Source organism: Odontesthes bonariensis, chromosome 18 (genome assembly GCF_027942865.1).
Source record: "Odontesthes bonariensis isolate fOdoBon6 chromosome 18, fOdoBon6.hap1, whole genome shotgun sequence".
Taxonomy (NCBI): domain Eukaryota; kingdom Metazoa; phylum Chordata; class Actinopteri; order Atheriniformes; family Atherinopsidae; genus Odontesthes; species Odontesthes bonariensis.
In genome coordinates, this window is record NC_134523.1 from 34,140,043 (window position 1) to 34,160,239 (window position 20,197).

The 20,197-nt window shown below is 41.0% G+C and overlaps 1 protein-coding gene across 1 annotated transcript in view; it reads right to left on the minus strand.

Annotated features, from left to right (window-relative positions):
- Nucleotides 1-231: 231 nt before the first annotated feature.
- eepd1 (endonuclease/exonuclease/phosphatase family domain containing 1) overlaps nt 232-20,197 on the minus strand; it is a 50,729-nt gene continuing 30,763 nt past the window's right edge. Inside the window, exons 3-7 of the mRNA XM_075449505.1 lie at nt 11,159-11,269; nt 9,092-9,226; nt 5,399-5,537; nt 5,045-5,239; nt 232-690 (exon numbers count right to left, since the gene is read on the minus strand). Of these exons, the coding sequence (XP_075305620.1) occupies nt 500-690; nt 5,045-5,239; nt 5,399-5,537; nt 9,092-9,226; nt 11,159-11,269 (771 nt within the window). The 3' untranslated portion in view covers nt 232-499. The remainder of the gene's footprint in view (nt 691-5,044; nt 5,240-5,398; nt 5,538-9,091; nt 9,227-11,158; nt 11,270-20,197) is intronic.

A 20,197-nucleotide genomic window follows, 5' to 3' on the forward strand; every position in this document is an offset into this window, starting at 1 on the left:
GAAACCTCAGATGACAGCGTTTCCTAGCACCTCACTTCCACCACAGGAAGACAACAGCTCAAACGTGCACAAGAATGGCTTTCATAATTCAAGAGCAAAGCTTCCAATTACTACATTTAACAACTTATCATCATCACGAAAGTAAGAGGCTTATTACAGCACCTCTGGGTCACTCAGATAACCAGCTAAATAAACGATGTATTTGCAATTATGAGAGGTCAGACACAGCAGAGCTATTAACTTCTCTTTATTTTATATACATATAGAAAATGTTTGGCACATTTCTTTTTAAAGTACACCATATGTATATATATTTAGCATTTATATGGCTTAATTACTTATCATTTAATATTATACATACTGAAACGCAGAAGGCAATCTTCTCACTTTTTCACATTCATTGGGAAACTGTGCTCCACAGAAAACAATGACATAGTACGATACACGTGGGTCAATGTCCCTCTGATGTCATCCAGAATAATCTTTACTGTGACTGCTGTCACCGCTCATGCTTGGGCATAATGTCTTCTCTGTCCACCACTGCCATACCTGGTCTGTTCAGCTCCTTAGAAGATGGTTCTGCGTAAAATTCAGCCACCACAGGGCAGTGATCTGACGCTACACCACCCCATGACCAGTTATCTGGGATCCAGGGATTAGTCAAGCCCTCCCGCACTACCATGCAGTGGCCTATAAAAAACAAAGGAGACCAAAAGTTAACAGACACGTGGGACTGAATGTAGCACAATGTACCAAAGGATTTACTCAGTGAGGATTTAAACCACAAAAATTAGGACATCAGAATATTGTGATACTTACGGAAGAGTATTAGGGCCAGGCATAAGAAAAAATATTAATATTTTGCCTGTCGAGATTAAAGTCAACATGTCGACAATAAAGTCCACATGTCGAGAATAAAGTCGAAATGTCGAGAATAAAGTCGAAATGTCGAGAATAAAGTCGTTTCAACATTTCGACTTTAATCTCGACATGTCAATTTTATTCTCGACATTTCGACTTTAATCTCAACATGTCGACTTTATTCTCGACAGGCAAAATATAAATATTTTTTCTTATGCCTGGCCCTAATACTTTTCCGTAGATACTTGATATACATGTACACAGATAAAAAAACCAACAACTCTGGGTTGGTTTTACAAAGTGCTTTACAATGTGTTTTTTATTTACCCATTCACTCAATTGAGATCGGCTTTGCCAGACTCAATATTAAATTTGAACTTCTCTGTAATGACTTCAGACAAAACCTGGATATGTCGAGTGACTCAAGAATTGAACTTGACTTGCACAAAACAAAAGACGTTAAATGCAATTGACTCAAAAGGAAACCAAAGTTTGAAACCAAAGATGCAAATAAAAAATTAGTTTTGCTGACCTGGTGTCAACAATTGTAGACCTGTTTGTCTGCTAGAGGTCCTTTGTAGCATTCGCACCATTAAATGAGGGAAAATACCTTGATAAAAAGGGCACCGCATTCAACATAAGAAATAATATTAATATCAATCTGTCTCATAGCTGCACCAGAGTGAACGTGTACAAGCTTGTTGCCACATTTCTACAACCAGTAACCTTAAGCCACTTGCTGGTTGTGTGATGGAGATGACTTGTGTGGAGAAGAACTGACATTTTGCCTGTGCCAGTGATGGAGAAGAGATAACGGCTGCCCTGTCCTCCTCTTCTGAAACGCTTGAGTATTTGGATCAAGGTCCAGAATCCCAGTTTAATATCGAAGGGTTAAAAAATAAATAAAAAATCATAAGTTCAGTTTAGCTTAGTGACATAGGATTGAAATAGTCCTTGCATTTCTGTTCCCGTAAGGTCAAAGGAATATATTTTCAGTGCAGACAAAGACTTGCGCTTCCGTGTGACGTTGTCACGAATCTGTGACAACGTTTCCATTCTGAAATGCGAGGTCCACATCTCCACAATCAGATTCACAGTCCGACATGCTCTGTAGAATTGCTAAAGCCTCCTGAGCACTGATCCTTCTTGGTTGCCTTGGTTGTGACATTGTGAAGTGTGGGTCTGTGTGCCAGCCATTCCCTATTTATGGTTGTTTCTCGTCCACAACATTCACACCTTTTACGACACTCCCTTCCTCTCCCTTCCTCTTTCGAATCTAAATTGTATGATGCCCATTGAGTCTTACAAAAGGGCACATCAGCTATGATCAAACCCACGTAGTCATCTTTAAAGAGACTATTTCTCAGGTAACACAATTTGTCTTATGCCATTGTCAAATGCCAGCCTGGTTTTTGTTACAAATGTTATAGTGGTAATATATTCAATGCGCCACTCCAAAGTAAAATCCGTCGCACCTGGTTTGAGCCGTACGCATGAGAAAAGGTCCAGATACTTTTGACGCATCAGTGAGTAATTCACTATTGTGCCCCAGTAGACAGGGTAAACAGTCATCCATTGGAACAAGTAAGATGTCATTCAAAAGTTAAAAGACCGGAGCTATTTCGGTATCACTTGGGGCTAATACATGCGTGCTAACTGAAGTTATGCTCAAGAATGTGCAGAAAAATATGCTTCTGACGGATATTCTGAAAGTTTGCCGCCGGCAGGACATAAAAACTTAAAGGTGTTAATAAAAACAGAAAAACTAACTTAAAAATGTAAAAACATTTAAGCAGCCCTGACTTTATCATTACCAAATCTTGACAGATGATCAAACTTGCATGTGCAACCTTGAACACAACCTATTTGTTTTTCATTTTGCTCACGCCTTTATTTGCTATGATGGATGATTAAACATTCATATTTGACTAAAAAAAGTGTCCTCATTGACCTATAGCTGTCATCATTATCAAGAGTAATACCACAGCCTATCTATCTAACAGCCTTGCCACTTACTATTAAGCCCCATTGTACCGGCTTTTTGGCTGCAGTTCCACCAGAATTCCACTGGGGGCGTCGGTGGAGACCAGAATGAATGGGGCCCAATAGAGCTAGATGCTACAAGTGGTCAGTTTCACCTAAGTCCCTCAAGAGCGCTCAGATTTTAATGTAGTTTCTGAGAGCTCAACATGGGTTTCAAGTCAAAAATCTACTGAACGAGTACATATATCCCTTTGATTTCTTACAGGTTGGCTTCTTGTTGTCCACAACGCGCTAGCATTGTGCTAATGACAGCTGGTCGACCGGCGAAAGAATGAATTACGACCAGAGGCACCGCTTGACGGCTGGCTCCATAACAAGCGACAACAGAATTAAGATGGACTTTTTCCGCTTATGTTACCACAGATTCTCTCTTACTACAGCTCTTCCTTGAAAACGCTGCTGCCTTTGAGACCAACAACAAGCAGGATTGTTGCCGTAAAGCGGCATCTCCGGTCGTAAGCCATGTATGACGTCATATACACTTAAAATCCTTTTTTTAAGCAAATGAGTGGCTCTAAAAATCTAAAACTCAGCCATGGGTATTTTCTAAACATCCTCTTTCGAACACAACATTCGAATTACTAGAGAAAAAATTATATCTTGAGATAAGGGCACGCTAGGGCATATAGCTCCATAGGACTCCATTCATTCTGGTCTCCAAAAATTGAGCGCCCCACGTGGAAAGAGGGTGGAACTGCAACCAAAATCGCCTCGTTGGAAACCGGAAATGCACCGTGAGTTGCGAATCTGGTAGTATTATAGAATCTGTGGTAATACCTAACAAATGTTTTCTGTTTAAGCTTTTAAGTTTGCAGCGATCTGTTGCTCGCTCCATTTTAACTGATGAGGAGTACAGATAGGGTGCCTGCAGGGTGCCTGCATGCCTGATGAGTGACGAGGAGACGGACACTGAACACAAGGAAACATGGAAAGTGTATCCACCTGAATGGAGGCCAACAAATCTCACAGACATTTTAGATGGGTGCCAGCTTTCCGAGCTACAGAGAAAGTCCTGCACAGTACAACACAGAGAGTGGTGTATGCAGCATGACGCAGCCTCCAAGAGGCATCAACATTTATTTTGAAATGAAACTGTAGATTTTTTTGTGTTCATAAAAATTTTCTTTAAAATTTAAATTTAAATTTTCTTTAAAATTGTAAAAAAATTGAATTTAAAAAAAAGAATTTCTTTAAAATTTTTGGTCTGTTTTTTTTCCGTCTGATATATTTTCATTCATATGTGTAGTTCTGTAGATGTGAAACACCTGATTTACTAGACTACTTTATAAAATGTTCATTAAATACTGATATTTCATAAATGCTTATTGAAATGGTAATGTGTTTATTGGTCCAGCTGGTGATTTGTACAACATGATGATGGTACAGAAATCAAGCCATGGCCCCTAGCGCTGACCCCATGGCTCAGTAGTTAGAGTGGGTCGTCCAATAACCGGAATGTTGGCAGGTTCAATTCCCACTCTCACCACTGCTGGATAATAAACTGGAGTGGTCTGCCAACATAGATGCAGTGTCTCTTCTTCCTGAGACGGCTCAGGTCCTTCAGTGTCTGCAGTGATATGATGTGCATGTTTTATCACACTATCATTGAGAGTGCACTGTTCTATGCTGCTGTCTGCTGGGGGAGTTGCACTACAGACAGAAACTGTAGGCGCCTGGACAAACTGCTGAAAAAGGCTGGTTCTGTTGTAGGCAGAAGGCTGGACCCTCTCGGTGCTGTGGTGGAGCAACGGATGAGGAGGAAGTTAGATTCTGTGATGGAGAATAATAAACATCCTCTCCACCGCATCCTGCAGGACAGACGAGCAGCTGCAGTGAGAGGCTGCAGGACTGAGAGCTTCAGGAGGTCCTTTGTCCCCACAGCCAAAAGGCTTTTTAACAGGGACTGCTGACATGTTCTTCTCAAATTTATTATTTTTTTTTTTTAGCTATTTGACTAATTTGAATTTGGGGGATGAATAAAGTATTTTTCTATTGTATTCTATTCTATATCTGAAAACAGAATCCGTCAGGTATGCGGTGCGGATTTTCCCGTTTATTGTCCGTATATATGACGTATACGGGCATATCACTGCATCGGATAGTACCGTATCTTTACGCTTTTAGTCCAGTGTGTACCCACCTGAGTAGATCTTCTTCAGGGAGCGGCTGACCCAGATATTATCCAGACAGCACGTGCCCTGTGGGGAGCAGGTGCTAATATTGGTGAACTGGGTGGATGGTACCAGAGCAAAGAGCTTCTCTTTTCTCAGAATGTCAAGTTCAGGGCTCTGAGAAGGGGAGCCAAAGTTTCCCAGGACCAATAACTCCTTTTCACCTGCAGAGGAAAAAATGAAAAACAGTGAAGAAATGTAATCTGTCGGAGGTTGTTTCAGGTTTTATTGAACCCATTACGTGAATCTGCTTGCTCCGTTTAAGATATGTGCTTTGATGTGTGGAAGAGCTCATATGGATTAGTCTGTCAAGACAGACTGACCTTTGAGTGTTTCCTGGATGGTGGGCGAAAGGTGCCGACACTTGGCGTCATCCGAATTGTTGTTTTTGCAGATGGACTCTCCTGCAGGGGCTGTTGGCTGAATGTGAATGTTTACCACCGTCAGCTCATTTGAACCAACCTGGTGGGAAAAGTCAGTCACAATGCATAAATATATGCTGGTTTTGTTAGCATTGCTACTTATTGGAGAAAAATGTTTTTTTCTTGTTGGCCCTTACACTGCTTGAGCTGTTTCAGCTTTTATTTTTTATTTGCCCCTTGACTGGCTTCTACACAACCCACACACAACATAACCCATACATTTTTCCTGAATTGGACCCACATGTCAAAGTTTGAAAATCCTAAGAAAGAGTTTTGTTTGTTTGTTTTTTTCCAAACTGCCTAATTACTGTAACTACATTTATTACAATGAACAGGAATGAATATTGCCTTCTAATGTTTTACTTAAAAATGTATCAGTTTGGTCACCACAAATCGGAAAAGGTTGGGACCTCATGAAGAATACCAAAAAAAAAAGAAAACAACAAATTTAAGTTAATTTGTTAAAATACAACCGTTCCTGCATTTTAGGTGTTCAACACGTAAATAAAATGGATTGACATTTAACAGGTGACAGTATTCACTATTTTGTATAAAAACAGTATCCATGCAAGGAGAGTATTTGAGGGGCAAAGATGGGCAGATGATCTCTCGTTTGTCAACAAATGCCTGAAAAACAATTGAAATGTTTAAAAAACATGTTCCTCAAAGAAAGATTGGATATGATTTACATATTTCTCCCCCTAGTTGAAGAATATTATTAAATCAGTAAAGGAAAAATTCCAAGGCATTAGGGACAGGGCATGAACTAGACACCTATGCATCAACTGTCATTCAATAGCTGATCCAAACACATGGGCAAGGGATTACTTTGGGAAACCATGCAAAGGATAAAAAACACGCTGCGCAAGAATTGACAGATGCTATGAAAAATGTGTTTAACTGGCTTGAGAAATCCCAACTATACTTGAACATATCCAAGACTGTTTGTATGTACTTATCAAAAAGAGCAAATACCGACGGTGATCCTAACGTCTTAGTGCAAGGAAAAACAATTGAGGTGGTACAAGAGTTTAAATACTTAGGAATCACTCTTGACTCACAACTTATTTTCAAACGACAGATAAAAAACATTGTAAATAAAATTAAGTTCAACTTGTCCAACTTTAGGTTTATTAGAAACAATCTAACTCTTGAGTCAGCAAAACTGTACTTTGACACTATGATCATGTCACACATGTCCTATTGTTTAACAAGTTGGGCATCGGCCTGTAAGACAACATTAAAACCGATTGAAATAGTTTATAAACAAGCTCTGAAAGTACTAGATAAAAAAACAAAAACGTACCATCATTGTCAGATACTAAAAAAACATGAGCGCTTAAACTGGGACAACACTGTTAAACACACCGATGCTATCTTGATTTACAAAATCTTCCACGGCAAAGCAGCTCCTCCATTACAAGAATTTGTGAAAAAAACCTCAAACAGATCAACAAGAGCTGGCTCTAGAGGTGACTGTGTAGTTCCTTTCAAAAAGAGTGTCTTTAGTCAAACCACATTTTCTGTTCGTGCTTCTCACACTTGGAATTCAATACCACACACAATACGTGAACTGCCGACTCTGACCTCTTTTACCAAACATCTTAAAGCTTGGCTATTGGAGGAACGGCACTGTTGCCACAATCCTGCCTAAAATGTATATGTGTTTTATGATCCACTAAACTCTTCATTGTTCTTGCTTTTATTTTTTATTTTCTGTCCTATTGTGTTTTCTCTCTGTAATTATTCCCTCTTTTCACACTGGCCATGAAGGCTAACTATTCTAATTGTTGTTACTGTTGTTTTAGTGATTTTACTATCCTATGTTGTTGACATCAATCTGCCGAAGGGACTAAAGATGGAAATTAGCCATTGGCTATAATCTTGCATATTTACATGTATATGTTTATTAATATGTATTGTCCCTGCTTTAAATAAACTCAAACTCAAACCTTTGTCAACCTTTACAATACAAAAAAACAAGTCTATGTTAATCTTCTCCAGAGGCAGCATCAATATCTACATCCACTTCTTACTCTAAGGTCATTCAGTTAGATGTATTATCAGAGTAAGCAGGGTAGGCACCCGGACGTAGGTAGTTAGTTGCCAGGCGTAGGTAGTTAGTCACCAGCTTAAGCAGTCCCAGATTCTACAATAGGCAGTCCCCTGTGTAGCTGAGAGCTCTAACCCTTTTACAGAGAGCTGGAGCAGACCACCTGTACAGGGGTTAAAAGTGGAGATCTAACAATATATATACGCTATACTGCCAAAAGTATTGGCTCATCTGCCTTTAAACGCATATGAACTTCAGTAACATCCCATTCTTAATCCATAGGGTTTAATATGACGTCTGCCCACCCTTTGCAGCTATAACAGCTTCGACACTTCTGGGCAAGCTTTCCACAAGATTTAGGAGTGTTTATGGGAATTTTTGGCCATTCTTCCAGAAGCACATTTGTGAGGTCAGACACTGATGTTGGCTCCACTCTAATTCATCCCAAAGGTGTTCTCGCTGAGGTCAAGTTCTACCACACCAAACCTGTTCATCCATGTCTTTATGGGCCTTGCTTTGTGCACTGGTGCACAGTCATGTTGGAACAGGAAGGGGCCATCCTCCAAACTGTTTCCACAAAATTGGGAGCATGAAATTGTCCAAAATCTCTTGGTATGCTGAAGCATTCAGAGTTCCTTTCACTGGAACTAAAGGGCCAAGCCTAGCTCCTGAAAAACAACCCCACACCATAATCCCCCCTCCACCAAACTTTACACTTGGCACAATGCAGTCAGACCAGTACCATTCTACTGGCAACCGCCAAACCCAGACTAATCCATTAGATTGCCAGATGGAGAGGCGTGATTCATCGCTCCAAAGAATGTGTCTCCACTGCTCTGGAGTCCAGAGGCGGCATGCTTTGCATTATACTTGGTGATGTATGGCTTGAATGCAGCTGCTTGGCCATGGAAACCCATTACATGAAGCTCTCTACGCACTGTTCTTGAGCTAATCTGAAGGCCACATGAAGTTTGGAGGTCTGTAGCGATTGAAGTTGTGCGCACTCTGCGCCTCAACATCTGTCATTTTACGTGGTCTACCACTTCGTGGCTGAGTTTCTGTCGTTCCCAATCGCTTCTACTTTATTATAATACCACTGACACTATGGAATATAGTGTAGTGGAAAATAATGCAATATAGTGTAGTGGCGAGGAAATTTCACAACTACCACGCTGGAATTCACTGAGCTCCAGAGAGTGATCCATTTTTACACAAATGTTTGTAAAATTCAAGCAAGCCTAGGTGCTTGAATTTATACACTTGTGGCCATGGAAGTGATTGGAACACCTGAATTTAATAATTTGGATGGGTGAGTGAGTACTTTTGGAAATATTAATGTCTATATAGAATAAAAAATTTAAAAAATAAATATCCTGTTTGCCATTTTAAATGACTGTGTAATCATTAATTCAGAGGTAATGACAAAAATACATACTCTCAGCTTTTTTATAAAAAGTTCTATAACTACAATCATCTGCCAGTTTTAGTAACACATGATTTTTCTGAACACTGCAATCTGTGTTTTTTTTACCATGACTTACTAAAAAGTGTGCCAAGTATGGTCGGGGATATGCATGATTCCCGTTACCGTTGACAATAGGAGACTCCAGGACTATAGCATCCTTCAGAGCAATACCTGATGAGCTGTCCCATAAAAATCCAGAGTAACTCTCTACCTGTGAACAGAGGATCATAGGAAATAGCATTAGATATTGTTCAATACATTCATTAATAAAACAATGCAATGACTACTAACAATAGTTTATTGTATGTAAATGAATATATGGGGTCATTGTTTACTTTCTACCGCATTATACAACTTGCATATGACTTTTTGAATGTGAGATTGAATCATGGATAGGTCTTTCATAGAAACACTTGACATAAAAATGCTTCTTTGATTTCCTGAGCTTAACTTGATTTGATTTTTTTCATCAGTGCTGCACAAACATTGGGGAAATCTGCTGTTGTGTAACAGCAGTATACTGTGATATAAGACCTCGTTTTTTTTACACAGAGTTATTAAATATAAAAGGTCAGTGAAGACTTTGTCATAGTTATAAAACTACTAGATTTTCTCCTTATTTTAAAATCAGCTTGAAGTATCCATGAAATGAAAATTAACTATTATGTGCTGTCAGGAAATTATGTGTTTGCAAAGTGAAGAAGCAATTGCATAAATAAAAAGTGTGGGTGGATAAAAAACATGAACACCATGTGTATGTGTTCAAAATAAAACAAAGTAAAAGCAAAGATACAAACACAAAAAATGCACTTAAATCATGAAATTAACATCTGTAAAAAAAACAACTAAATATGTGCCATTTCTCTCTATTTCTCACTATGAGAACTCAATCTGCAGAGGGGTTAAAGGTGGTGATTTGCCTGTTATTGTAATTCACGGGCAGTATTTATGGAGTCTATAAAACATGTTTATTGAATTTAGGCAATCAGTAAATAGGTTTCTGTTTTTTTGACAGCGGGGAAATTTAGTTATATTCATTGTTTCCACAATATCGGTTGTTGCTAGATTAAAAAAAAACAACAACAAAAAGAAAACCCAGTAAGTGCTGGGGACTGCCCGGTGGTGTGGTGGTTAGCACCGTCGCTTCACAGCAGGAGGGTTCCTTGTTTGAATCTCGGCTGGGGCTTTACAGTGTTCTACCCATGTATGTGTGGGTTCTCTCCGGGTACTCCAGCTTCCTCCCACCGCCCAAAAACATGCATATTATGTTAATTGGTGTCTCTGTGTGGCTCTGTGATGGACTAGTGAGCTGTTCAGGTACCCGGCCTTTCACCAGCGACTCTGAGTTGGATTAAGTGGGTATAGAAAATGGATGGATGGTACGTGCTGTGGTGTCAAAGAGCTGCTTGCAGAACAGTCACTGGCTGTGTTCGAAACCGCATTCTTCTCCTACTTCTCCTACTACTCATACTAACTTTTTGAGTTAGTATGCGAGTTTGAGTAAGCGAGAAGTTCCCGGATGCATACTAGATTCGCCGAAATGTTGGGTATGCATCATGAGGTTACTACTCATACTCAAACTATCCAAGATGCAACGTAACGTGACGCCGCCGATCGTCATTTCCTGTCAAAACGGCAGTTTCAAGGTAGCTACAACAAGGGTAGGTTCACTTCCCGTTTTCAAAACAAAAGCACCAATTGTATCGTAATGGCTTTCCCTGTGATAAAAGGCAACGGGTATTTTATTTTGTGAAAATAACCGGAAGTGCGTTGCTCACTACGGCTAGCTTTAGTAGTACCGATTTCTTCGGAAAAATATTGTAAATAGCCGGTATTTTGTCAGATTTTCAACACGTTGGGGATCTAAACGACTACTTTCTCGCCTGAAAATGTTTCAAATGTTGCTAAAGTTTACAGAGTTTAGAGCTTAAGCGAAATCAGCTTCAGGCCGGCTGATTTCGGCTCGGGCAGGAGTGAAATGCATTGTGGGTAAACGCTCTGCATACTGTCTGATCGATGAGTATGCAGTATGCAGTATGGAAGTATGCAGTTTGAAAGTATGTAGTATGCGGTTTCGAATACAGCCACTGTTTGATTTTCAATCATAGCATAACATTAATGCTATTAAAGATGGCTGCCATACCTTGCTGGAATGTCCAGTGGGTTTTTCAGACACAATACTTTTCCACACCCCTCTGGGCCATTTCCACTTCCGTATACTGGGAAGTGTCCCCTGGTTTAACTCCATGCAGAACTGAAACACAAGATAAGAGAGAGAGAATGTTTTTTCCGCTATACACATGATAATAATAATAATAATAATAAATTTTATTTTTAAAGAGGCGCCTTTCTGGACACTCAAGGTCACCTTACAAAGTGGATAAAAAACATCAAAATAAAACACATCAATATTAAAAGAAGTAAAACACCAGTAATCAGTAAAATTAATAAAACACAGAAAATCATTTACAACAAAAAAGGGGGCAGGGAATTGTATCAGATGGAATAGGCAGTTTTAAACAGATGAGTTTTGAGTTGTGATTTGAAATGGGGGAGTGTCTCTGTGTTTCTGAGCAGGGGTGGTAGAGAGTTCCAGAGGCGGGGGGCAGAGCGGCTGAATGCTCTGCTGCCCATGGTGGTGAGACGGGCGGAGGGGATAGACAGGTGTGTGGAAGAAGAGGATCTGAGAGAGCGGGAGGGGGTGGAAACATGGAGGAGATCTGACAGATATGGGGGGGCGAGATTGTGAAGGGCCTTGAATGTTACTAGGAGAACTTTGTATTGAATACGGAACTGAACAGGGAGCCAGTGGAGCTGTTTGAGGACAGGGGTGATGTGGTGGATAGAGGGGGTTCTTGTAATAATGCGGGCAGCTGAGTTCTGGACCAGTTGAAGTTTATGGAGTGATTTTTGAGGGAGGCCAAAGAGGAGAGAGTTACAGTTGTCCAGGCGGGAGGTGACGAGGCTGTGGACAAGGATGGCAGCAGTGTGGGGGGTAAGGGAGGGGCGGAGGCGGTTGATGCTTCGTAAGTGGAAGTAGGCTGACCGGGTAATGTTATTGATATGGGATTGAAAGGATAGTGTACTGTCCAGGATGACGCCCAGACTCTTAACCTGGGGGAGGGGTGAGACGGAGGAGTTGTCAACAGTGAGTGGGAAGCTGTTGGTTTTGGATAGAGTGGATTTTGTGCCCATGAGGAGAACCTCCGTTTTGCTACTGTTTAATTTGAGGAAGTTTTGGGTGAACCAAGCTTTTATTTCAGATATGCAATTAGTGGGACGAAGGACGAAGGTTTAGTGGTGAGGTAGAGCTGGGTGTCATCAGCATAGCAGTGGAAGTGGATGTTGAATTTGCGGAGGATATTGCCAAGGGGAAGGAGGTAGATGATGAAGAGGAGGGGCCCCAGGACAGAGCCCTGGGGCACACCTGAGGTGACGGGGGAGGGAGTTGATTTGAGGGTCTTGAGTTGAATGAATTGAGTGCAGCCAGAGAAGTAGGAGGTAAACCAGTCCAGGAGAGTGTGGGTGATGCCAATGGAAGATAGCCTGCTGAGGAGGGTGGTGTGGCAGATGGTGTCAAAGGCTGCACTTAGGTCGAGGAGGATGAGGATGGTAAGTAGTCCAGAGTCAGATGCCATGAGGAGGTCATTGGTGAATTTGATGAGTGCTGTTTCAGTGCTATGGAGTGGGCGGAAACCGGACTGGAACTGTTCATACAGATTGTTGTGGCATAGGTGAGAATGGAGCTGGGAGGCCACTGTTTTTTCGAGGATTTTGGAAATGAAGGGTAGATTGGAGATAGGACGGAGGTTGTTGAAGTTGGAGGGGTCAGCACCAGGTTTTTTTACAATTGGGGTAATGGCTGCAGTTTTAAAAGGTGTAGGGACAGTTCCAGTAGTGAGGGAGGTGTGGATGATTGCGGAGATGAGAGGGACCAGAGAAGGGAAGCAGGTTTTGACAAGCTGGGCTGGGAGGGGGTCTAATTGACAGGTGGATGGTTTGGATTTCTGGATGAGCTCTGTGATTTCTGAGAGAGTAGGCAGATGGAAGGAGGAGAGGGAGTGTGTAGGTGGGGGAAGGTCGACTGGGGTGCTGAGGTGAGGTATTGATCCGAGGTTCTGGTGGATGTTCTTGATTTTTTCTGTGAAAAATGACATGATGGCATTGCAGAATGAGGTTGTGTAGAGGTGAGGGGGGAGAGAGTCCTGGGGTTTGGTGGTATTGTTGAGTAGGGAGAAAAGTGACTTAGAGTTGCTTTGATTGGCAGTGATTAGGCTGGAGTAGTAGTGTGATTTGGTGCTGGCAATGAAGTCCTTATACTGTAAGATGTGGTTATTGTATATTTCTTTGTGAATAGTGAGACCAGTTTTTCTGTAAGGTCGTTCCAGTTGTCGTCCTTTGGCTTTCATGAGTCGGAGATCGGGGGTAAACCAGGGGGCGGAGATGGTGAAGGAGACAGATCGGTTTTTCAGTGGAGCCAGAGAATCAAGAATATTATGGAGACCAGTGTTATAGTGAGAGACCAGGTCATCGGGGGTGGACAGATTGTTGATATCGAGGAGGCATGAAGAGTGGATACTTGCAGTGAGAGTGGAGGGGTTAATGTTCTTTATGTTTCGGAAAGAAATGAGGCGTGGTGTTTTAGCGATTGAGAGAGTGAGCTTCACTGTAAATGAGAGGAGAAAGTGGTCAGTTATGGGGAGTTCATCAGCTGTTATGTTGAGAGGGGTGACACCAGAGCAGCAGATTAAGTCCAGAATATGTCCTTTGGAGTGTGTGGGAATAGTGGTATGTTGCTGAAATCCAGAACCATCTAAACAGGAAGTGAAGTCTTTGGTGAGAGGCAGATTGGTATTGTCCATGTGGATGTTAAAATCACCCAGCAGTATTATGTTTGGTGAGAGAGAGGATAAATGTGTGAGAAAAGCAGTAAAATCATTTAAAAAGTCACTATTCGGTTTTGGGGGGCGGTAGACAGTGGCAATAATGGTTGGAGTGGGACCAGACAACTGACAGACAATGGACTCAAACGAGCTAGAGACTGGCACGGGCACCGGCGAGACTTTACAGTTCTCGCGATAGATTATCGCGAGGCCTCCTCCCCGGCCAGAGACACAGGGTTGACAGGTGTAAACAAACCCACTTGGAGTGGATTCAGTCAGCTGTAAATAGTCTTGGGGCTGTTGCCATGTCTCGGTTAAGCAAAGAAAGTCTAGCTTACGGTCGGTGATGAAGTCCTGGATGAGATGTCCCTTGCGTGTCAGTGAGCAGCTGTTGAGTAGTCCAAAGTTGAGTGAGGTGTTGTCGCAGCTGATGGTGGTGTTAGCCGACCGAGCTAGGCGGGCTAACACGCTGTGGTCGACAGCCCGGCTGGTGGAGCGTGGAGGGCGACGTCAAGAGCTGGACCAGATGGATTTTATTGCTGTTGAGCTGTTGTGTTGGAAATCCCGGCGGGACCCTTGGTGGATGTATCTCCGGCGAGGCTGGAAGATGATGATTGGGTGAAGGTGGAGTGCCTCTGGCGCGGGTCCAGGCGAGTGACAGCGCAGCTGGAGCAGCTCAGTGGCCGAGTACTGTAGCAAACCAGCCACTTGCAGGTTAACAGGCAGTAGAAGGAGCCAGACGCAGACAAGCAGGATGTATGTCCTACCGGTCCACATTATTGACGAGGGCTCGGGTAGCGTAGATGGCCAGAAAAAAGGCTCCAGGTGAGTTTTAAAACTTTAAAAGTTACCGGCGAGCAGCGGCAGTAGGGCAGCAAGTAGGCCTACCGGCGAGCAGCGGCAGCAAATCGCGCCAGCGTTCAAGTATTGATACACTTTACATTTTGGTAATAATGGTATAGTTCTGCAAACTGAAAGGAAAGAAGAACCACAGTTTTTGTGGGGTTCTATGAAGAGTAAATGTAGTAGTGAATATGGTGTTGCAGTGAACTCAAGTGTGGAATTAATACAAACTTAAACCTTTGGAAGACAAATTTTTCTGTGTAGGAACCAGATGGGGAGTCCTACACAAAGGAAGAGACTGAGATCGTCTAATATCTACAAAAACCTTTGCCCTGAAAGTATTTGGGACTGCCTCTGTCAGAGACCTGCGCCATAAACTTACATGGGATGCATTAACAACTTAATGCCAACTAAGCTGAACAAAGGACCCTCTTAGGAGAACATTGGAGACTAACCCACTTCCTACCTTATCTTGAACCTCATGGAACTCTCAAAATGACTTTACTCAGATTCACTTTCAGTCGAATCTTGAAACTATATTAAATGTGCCTCATATCTTTGTACAGGTTCTTTCAGGTTCTCAGTGAAATCACAAGCTGCATTTTAAGACCCTTTTCACGATCATACTTGGAAGAATAACGAAGAAAACATTATTTTGGAAAATGACTAACCTGCCCATGGAACCACACTGACCCCCTAGTGGTCTGTAGTATTGAATAGTTGATTCCAAATGAAGTCAGTAAACTGGACATTTATATGAAGTAATGCAACTATGAACCTATGTTTCCTGCTGTTTCTTTTTGTATTCCACGGTTAACACAGGAAAATAACATTGTTTGGTTCATTATTGGGCTGCACGGTGGTGTGGTGGTTAGCACCGTTGCCTCACAGCAAGAGAGTTCCAGGTTCAACTCCCAGCTGGAGCCTTTCTGTGTGGAGTTTGCATGTTCTCCCTGTGTATGCGTGGGTTCTCTCTGGGTACTCTGGCTTCCTCCCACTGTCCAAAAACATGCATGTTAGGTTCATTGGTGTCTCTAAAATTGTCCTTAGGAGTGAGTGTGAGCGTGTGTGTGTGGTTGTTTGTCTGGTTTGTCTCTGTGTGGCCCTGTGATGGACTGGCGGCCTGTCCAGGGTGTACCCTGCCACTTGCCTGATGACCGTTGGGATACCACTGTCCTGTGGTTTGAGGTCATCTGTATCCACAGTTGTGTTATATGTGATTGCTGCTACTTTTGCTTTTTTGTTCGTTCATTTGTGTGTTTGTTCTCTGCTTGTCTGCTTCCAGGTGCTCCTGGTGGCTCTAAGGCTGGATTCCCCACAAAGACCGTGGATTGTCTTCCGTTTTGTTTTTACAGGTGTAGCAGCTGGTTGTCTGGTTTTTCATTGTTTTCTCTGATTGTTTCTTCCCATTTCTGTTCCATTTCTTTTTCTTTGCTCTCCCTCTTTCCCTGTCCCCCGATTCGGTTCTGCACTATCACATGTTAAGTATTGTAACAAAAATAAAGAAATAAGCAATTGATGGGTATCAAGGGGAGCTTTACATTAATAAAGCTTCCCTTGGCATAGCAAATGTGTTTGGCATAAACGGTATTCATATTACAATTCTGCTGCCATGATGCTGGACAGGACAAGGGGTATATATAAAAAAAAAAAATATGTGAAAAAAAAAAAAAAAAGCTCATCAACTTTTTGTTAATATTTTGTGAATTTAAGTTCACCTCATCAGAGTTGGTCAGCAACCAAACCAACTCCAACACTTGGACAATTTTGTCATTCTTTACGGTCAAGTCCTCGGTGCCATCCAGTTACGTCTCCTGGGCAGAAGCCCCCCGCCCCTCCGGTTCAGAAGGGCAACCTGTCCAGGCAACTTCAACTCCAGGCAAAGTCCACGAAAGTCACCCATAACTAAGGAAGGCCTTGGGACGCGGAACCGAGAGAAACCCACTTGGACCCAGCTGGCTATCACCTGGTGTGTTCAGAGCATAAGTGTCAACCCAAGTAAGGTCTGCCCTCTTTTACATTTCAGACGGTTACGATGGGTGTCGACAGAATTCACTGTTAAAATGATAAATGACTTCAAGATGTTAGTCTTTAACTGCAAATAGTAAAAAAAAGAGCCTCGACTATTTGAGTAAATCAAATATAATAGCAAATATATAATATGGAGTAAATATCTCACCATTCCCCGTAGTATTTTAAACCACTAAGTGTGTCCTATATAATCACCCATATTCAACGCATTTCTCCTGTTTGTTTTAAGGTTCATGTCTTTGGTCATATCATTTTCATAAATAGTTCATATATATATATATACATATATATAATTAACAGGTTGTGTTGTATGTTATCTTTACGTTGTGTCGGTCAAACCAGGTTAATTCAGATAGTGGGAACTTCTTGTAAATCCTTACATTTTATCAAGTTACACTACAGTGTAAATGTATATGGTGAAAAAAACATCCCAAACATACCAAACAGTAGCTAGTAGGTGAAATTCTTTATCAAAAAACATGTAACAGCCCTGATCACTGCAAAAAGTCCAACAACTGTAAATCTAAGATAGTTATTGTAAGTTAATGTTTTCAGATAGATACACTTTTAATACACAGTTATTAGCCTTACAACTAAACTTAGACCTATGCATTAAAAAACAATGAATCATCAACTCAATGCCAGGTGTTGGTGTTATGTGGTATAATACAGTAAACACACAAAAACAAAATTTTAGATGCATAAATGCCTGAAATGTAACATGGAGCTACACTTATGATAAATTAGTCAGCAACATGTTACTAAAATCTTAAATTGACTACTGTTCTGACAAAAAGATCTAATGCCCACCGGTGGGCATTTTTGACACATCTCCAAAAACACATCTGTAACTCTGAGTTTTTGTCATTCAAACATATAAGTGACACCATTAAAAACCTTGAAACTTCTAGTTTTCAAATATATATATTTTAAAATAAATTATATAGCTGGCCCTTTTTAAAGAGAGTGAACAGAAATCTTTGGATTTTCTGTAGTCTCAGACTGCAGCAGCCTCCTAGGCCACACCTATCGCTATTCACATGTAAAGTACCAGGTGATTGAGTGGCTATTCACAGGTGAGAACACGCCCCATTCAGCCAGCATGTGGGGAGAGGCAGCAATGTCCTGCCAGTGACAGACAATTATCACATGGAGAGTGACAGGGGGGTGGGGGGAATCAGGGGTGTTACACACCCATCTAATTAGTATTCAACGCTCAGAGACACTGACTGGAGTTACAATTACTTTTTTACAGTTTGTATTAAAACAAAAAAACATTTCTGACTGCACTTTTTACTTTTATGCAGCCAAAACCTTTGTTTACAAGGTTCAACCTTCAAAAGTCTTGGCTAGATATATTTATAGTGTGTTTTCTTGCACTGTTTGAAGACCTCTAAAACCTGTTTTTTTTTTTTTGTACAGTTGTGTTTCCCCTCAATTTAAATAAAACTTGTTTGTATTACATTCACTTCACTCTCATATTGTTTTTGTTAGGCTTTTCCGAATACAACCATATGTGTCACTTTTGCATAGATGTTTACAGTTAGTTGAAATACTTGAAAATGTCAAGGTGGTGACAACTGCCTCAAAGTCTCTGAAAAGGCCTTAGACTCCAGAGGGTTAAAAAACAACAAAAAACAAAAAGCTAGGGATCCTTCAGCACAGCTACAACTAGTATTTGAAATGCATGCAGGTTAATCTAGATCAATGTTTGGCAATTCTGACAATTATTTGACATCACCACTTTATGTCTGCTTTTGATTGGTTTCCAGACTAGCAATGTGCAGATCACAGGGAATGTGGTACTTCATTTTAACAATTGAGGGCAGATTAACTGGTCATAAGCATGTTTTTTCTTAGTAACTGTTCGGCAGATGTGAAAAAAAACGAGTTCAGTGAACTCAAATAGCCTCTTTTTGCTTGAGAAAGAGGAAGCCTCTTATGTCGACATCACTAAAGCGGATTTAACCAGTGTAATACTCTGGAGAATAAACTAAGGATTTTCAAGGAAAAGAAAATAGCAGCAAAGAAGAATATTCTCTAAAAAAGTCTTACATCCCAGGTTTGATTGACATGTGAGGCTAATTTTAACTCTAAATGTAACCTGACAGGTTCCTGGTAGTGCAGCAGAAAATTCAGAAAGACCCCACTTACATGTGCATATATACATGTATGACCTGTGAGAGATCCAAGCTGAAATGACATCAATTAATATTCAAATTGAGGAATTTTAATAATAAATGTATACTACAGTACAGCTCAAGTTTTTACATTATTTATATTATTACAAATACCTAAATATGCAAAATAGAAAACAGACATGATCTGTCTTGAAACAGACACTGTTTGTTTCTATATTGAATTACGATCTTCAGCCTGATGTAATGTGTGCATTAAGAAGGTTTCTTTCTTAGAAAACAACTCATTGCCGTTCATTGCTGAATTAACATCTGGGGGGTCTGGGATGGAAACATACAGAAGTCCTATTGAAGAATAGTGCTAACAGCTGTTTGAAGCTGGAATGCACTTACAAATATGTGGCAAGATAACACGTAAGAATTTGTTTTCAAACATCCCAAGAAGATCAGCAGCCTCCAAAATGACAAAATAGTGTGGAGAAAGACATTCTGTACATTAAACCTTACAACACAGAGTTATGCTTCCTCAAAGCAGATCCAACCCCAATGTTTGGCAGCACACACACACACACACACACATATATGTGTGTGTGTGTGTGTGTGTGTGTGCGCTTTGGATAAAAGCGTCTGCAAAATGACCGTAATGAGATAATCACCATTTAGACAGCATGGCATACATTTCCATTGCTATGCTGATGATAGTCAGCTGTACTTATCTATGAAACCAGATGAAACCAATAGGTTGGTCAGACTGCTTTAGACAAATTCAGACAAAACTGAAGTTATCTTTGGACCCGAGCGCTTCTGGAAGAAATTGTCTAGCTATACAATTACTCTAGATGGTATTTCCTTGGCTTCTAGTACTACAGTGAGGAACCTTGGAGTTATTTTTGACCAGAATTGATCATTTGACGCACATATAAAACAGGTTTCTAGGACTGCCTTCTTTCACCTTCGTAATATTGTTAAAATCAGGAACATCTTGTCTCAGAGTGATGCAGAAAAACTAGTCCATGCATTTGTTGTCAGAATGGTGGTGTGTGGCATGGTGGTGTAGGAGGACCAGGATGCATATATTCCCAATGAAAAAACTTGATTTATTTAAATTCAAACCAACAAAAGGTGTGGCTGAGCCGGTATACAAAAACCTAACTATGGCTATGAAATTAAGAAAACAAAACCTGACTATGACGGTGACGGTGAAAAACCTGACATGGACACGACAACAAGCACAAACTTGACTTTCCACATAAGTGACAGTGAGGATCTGACAATAGGTATGAACAG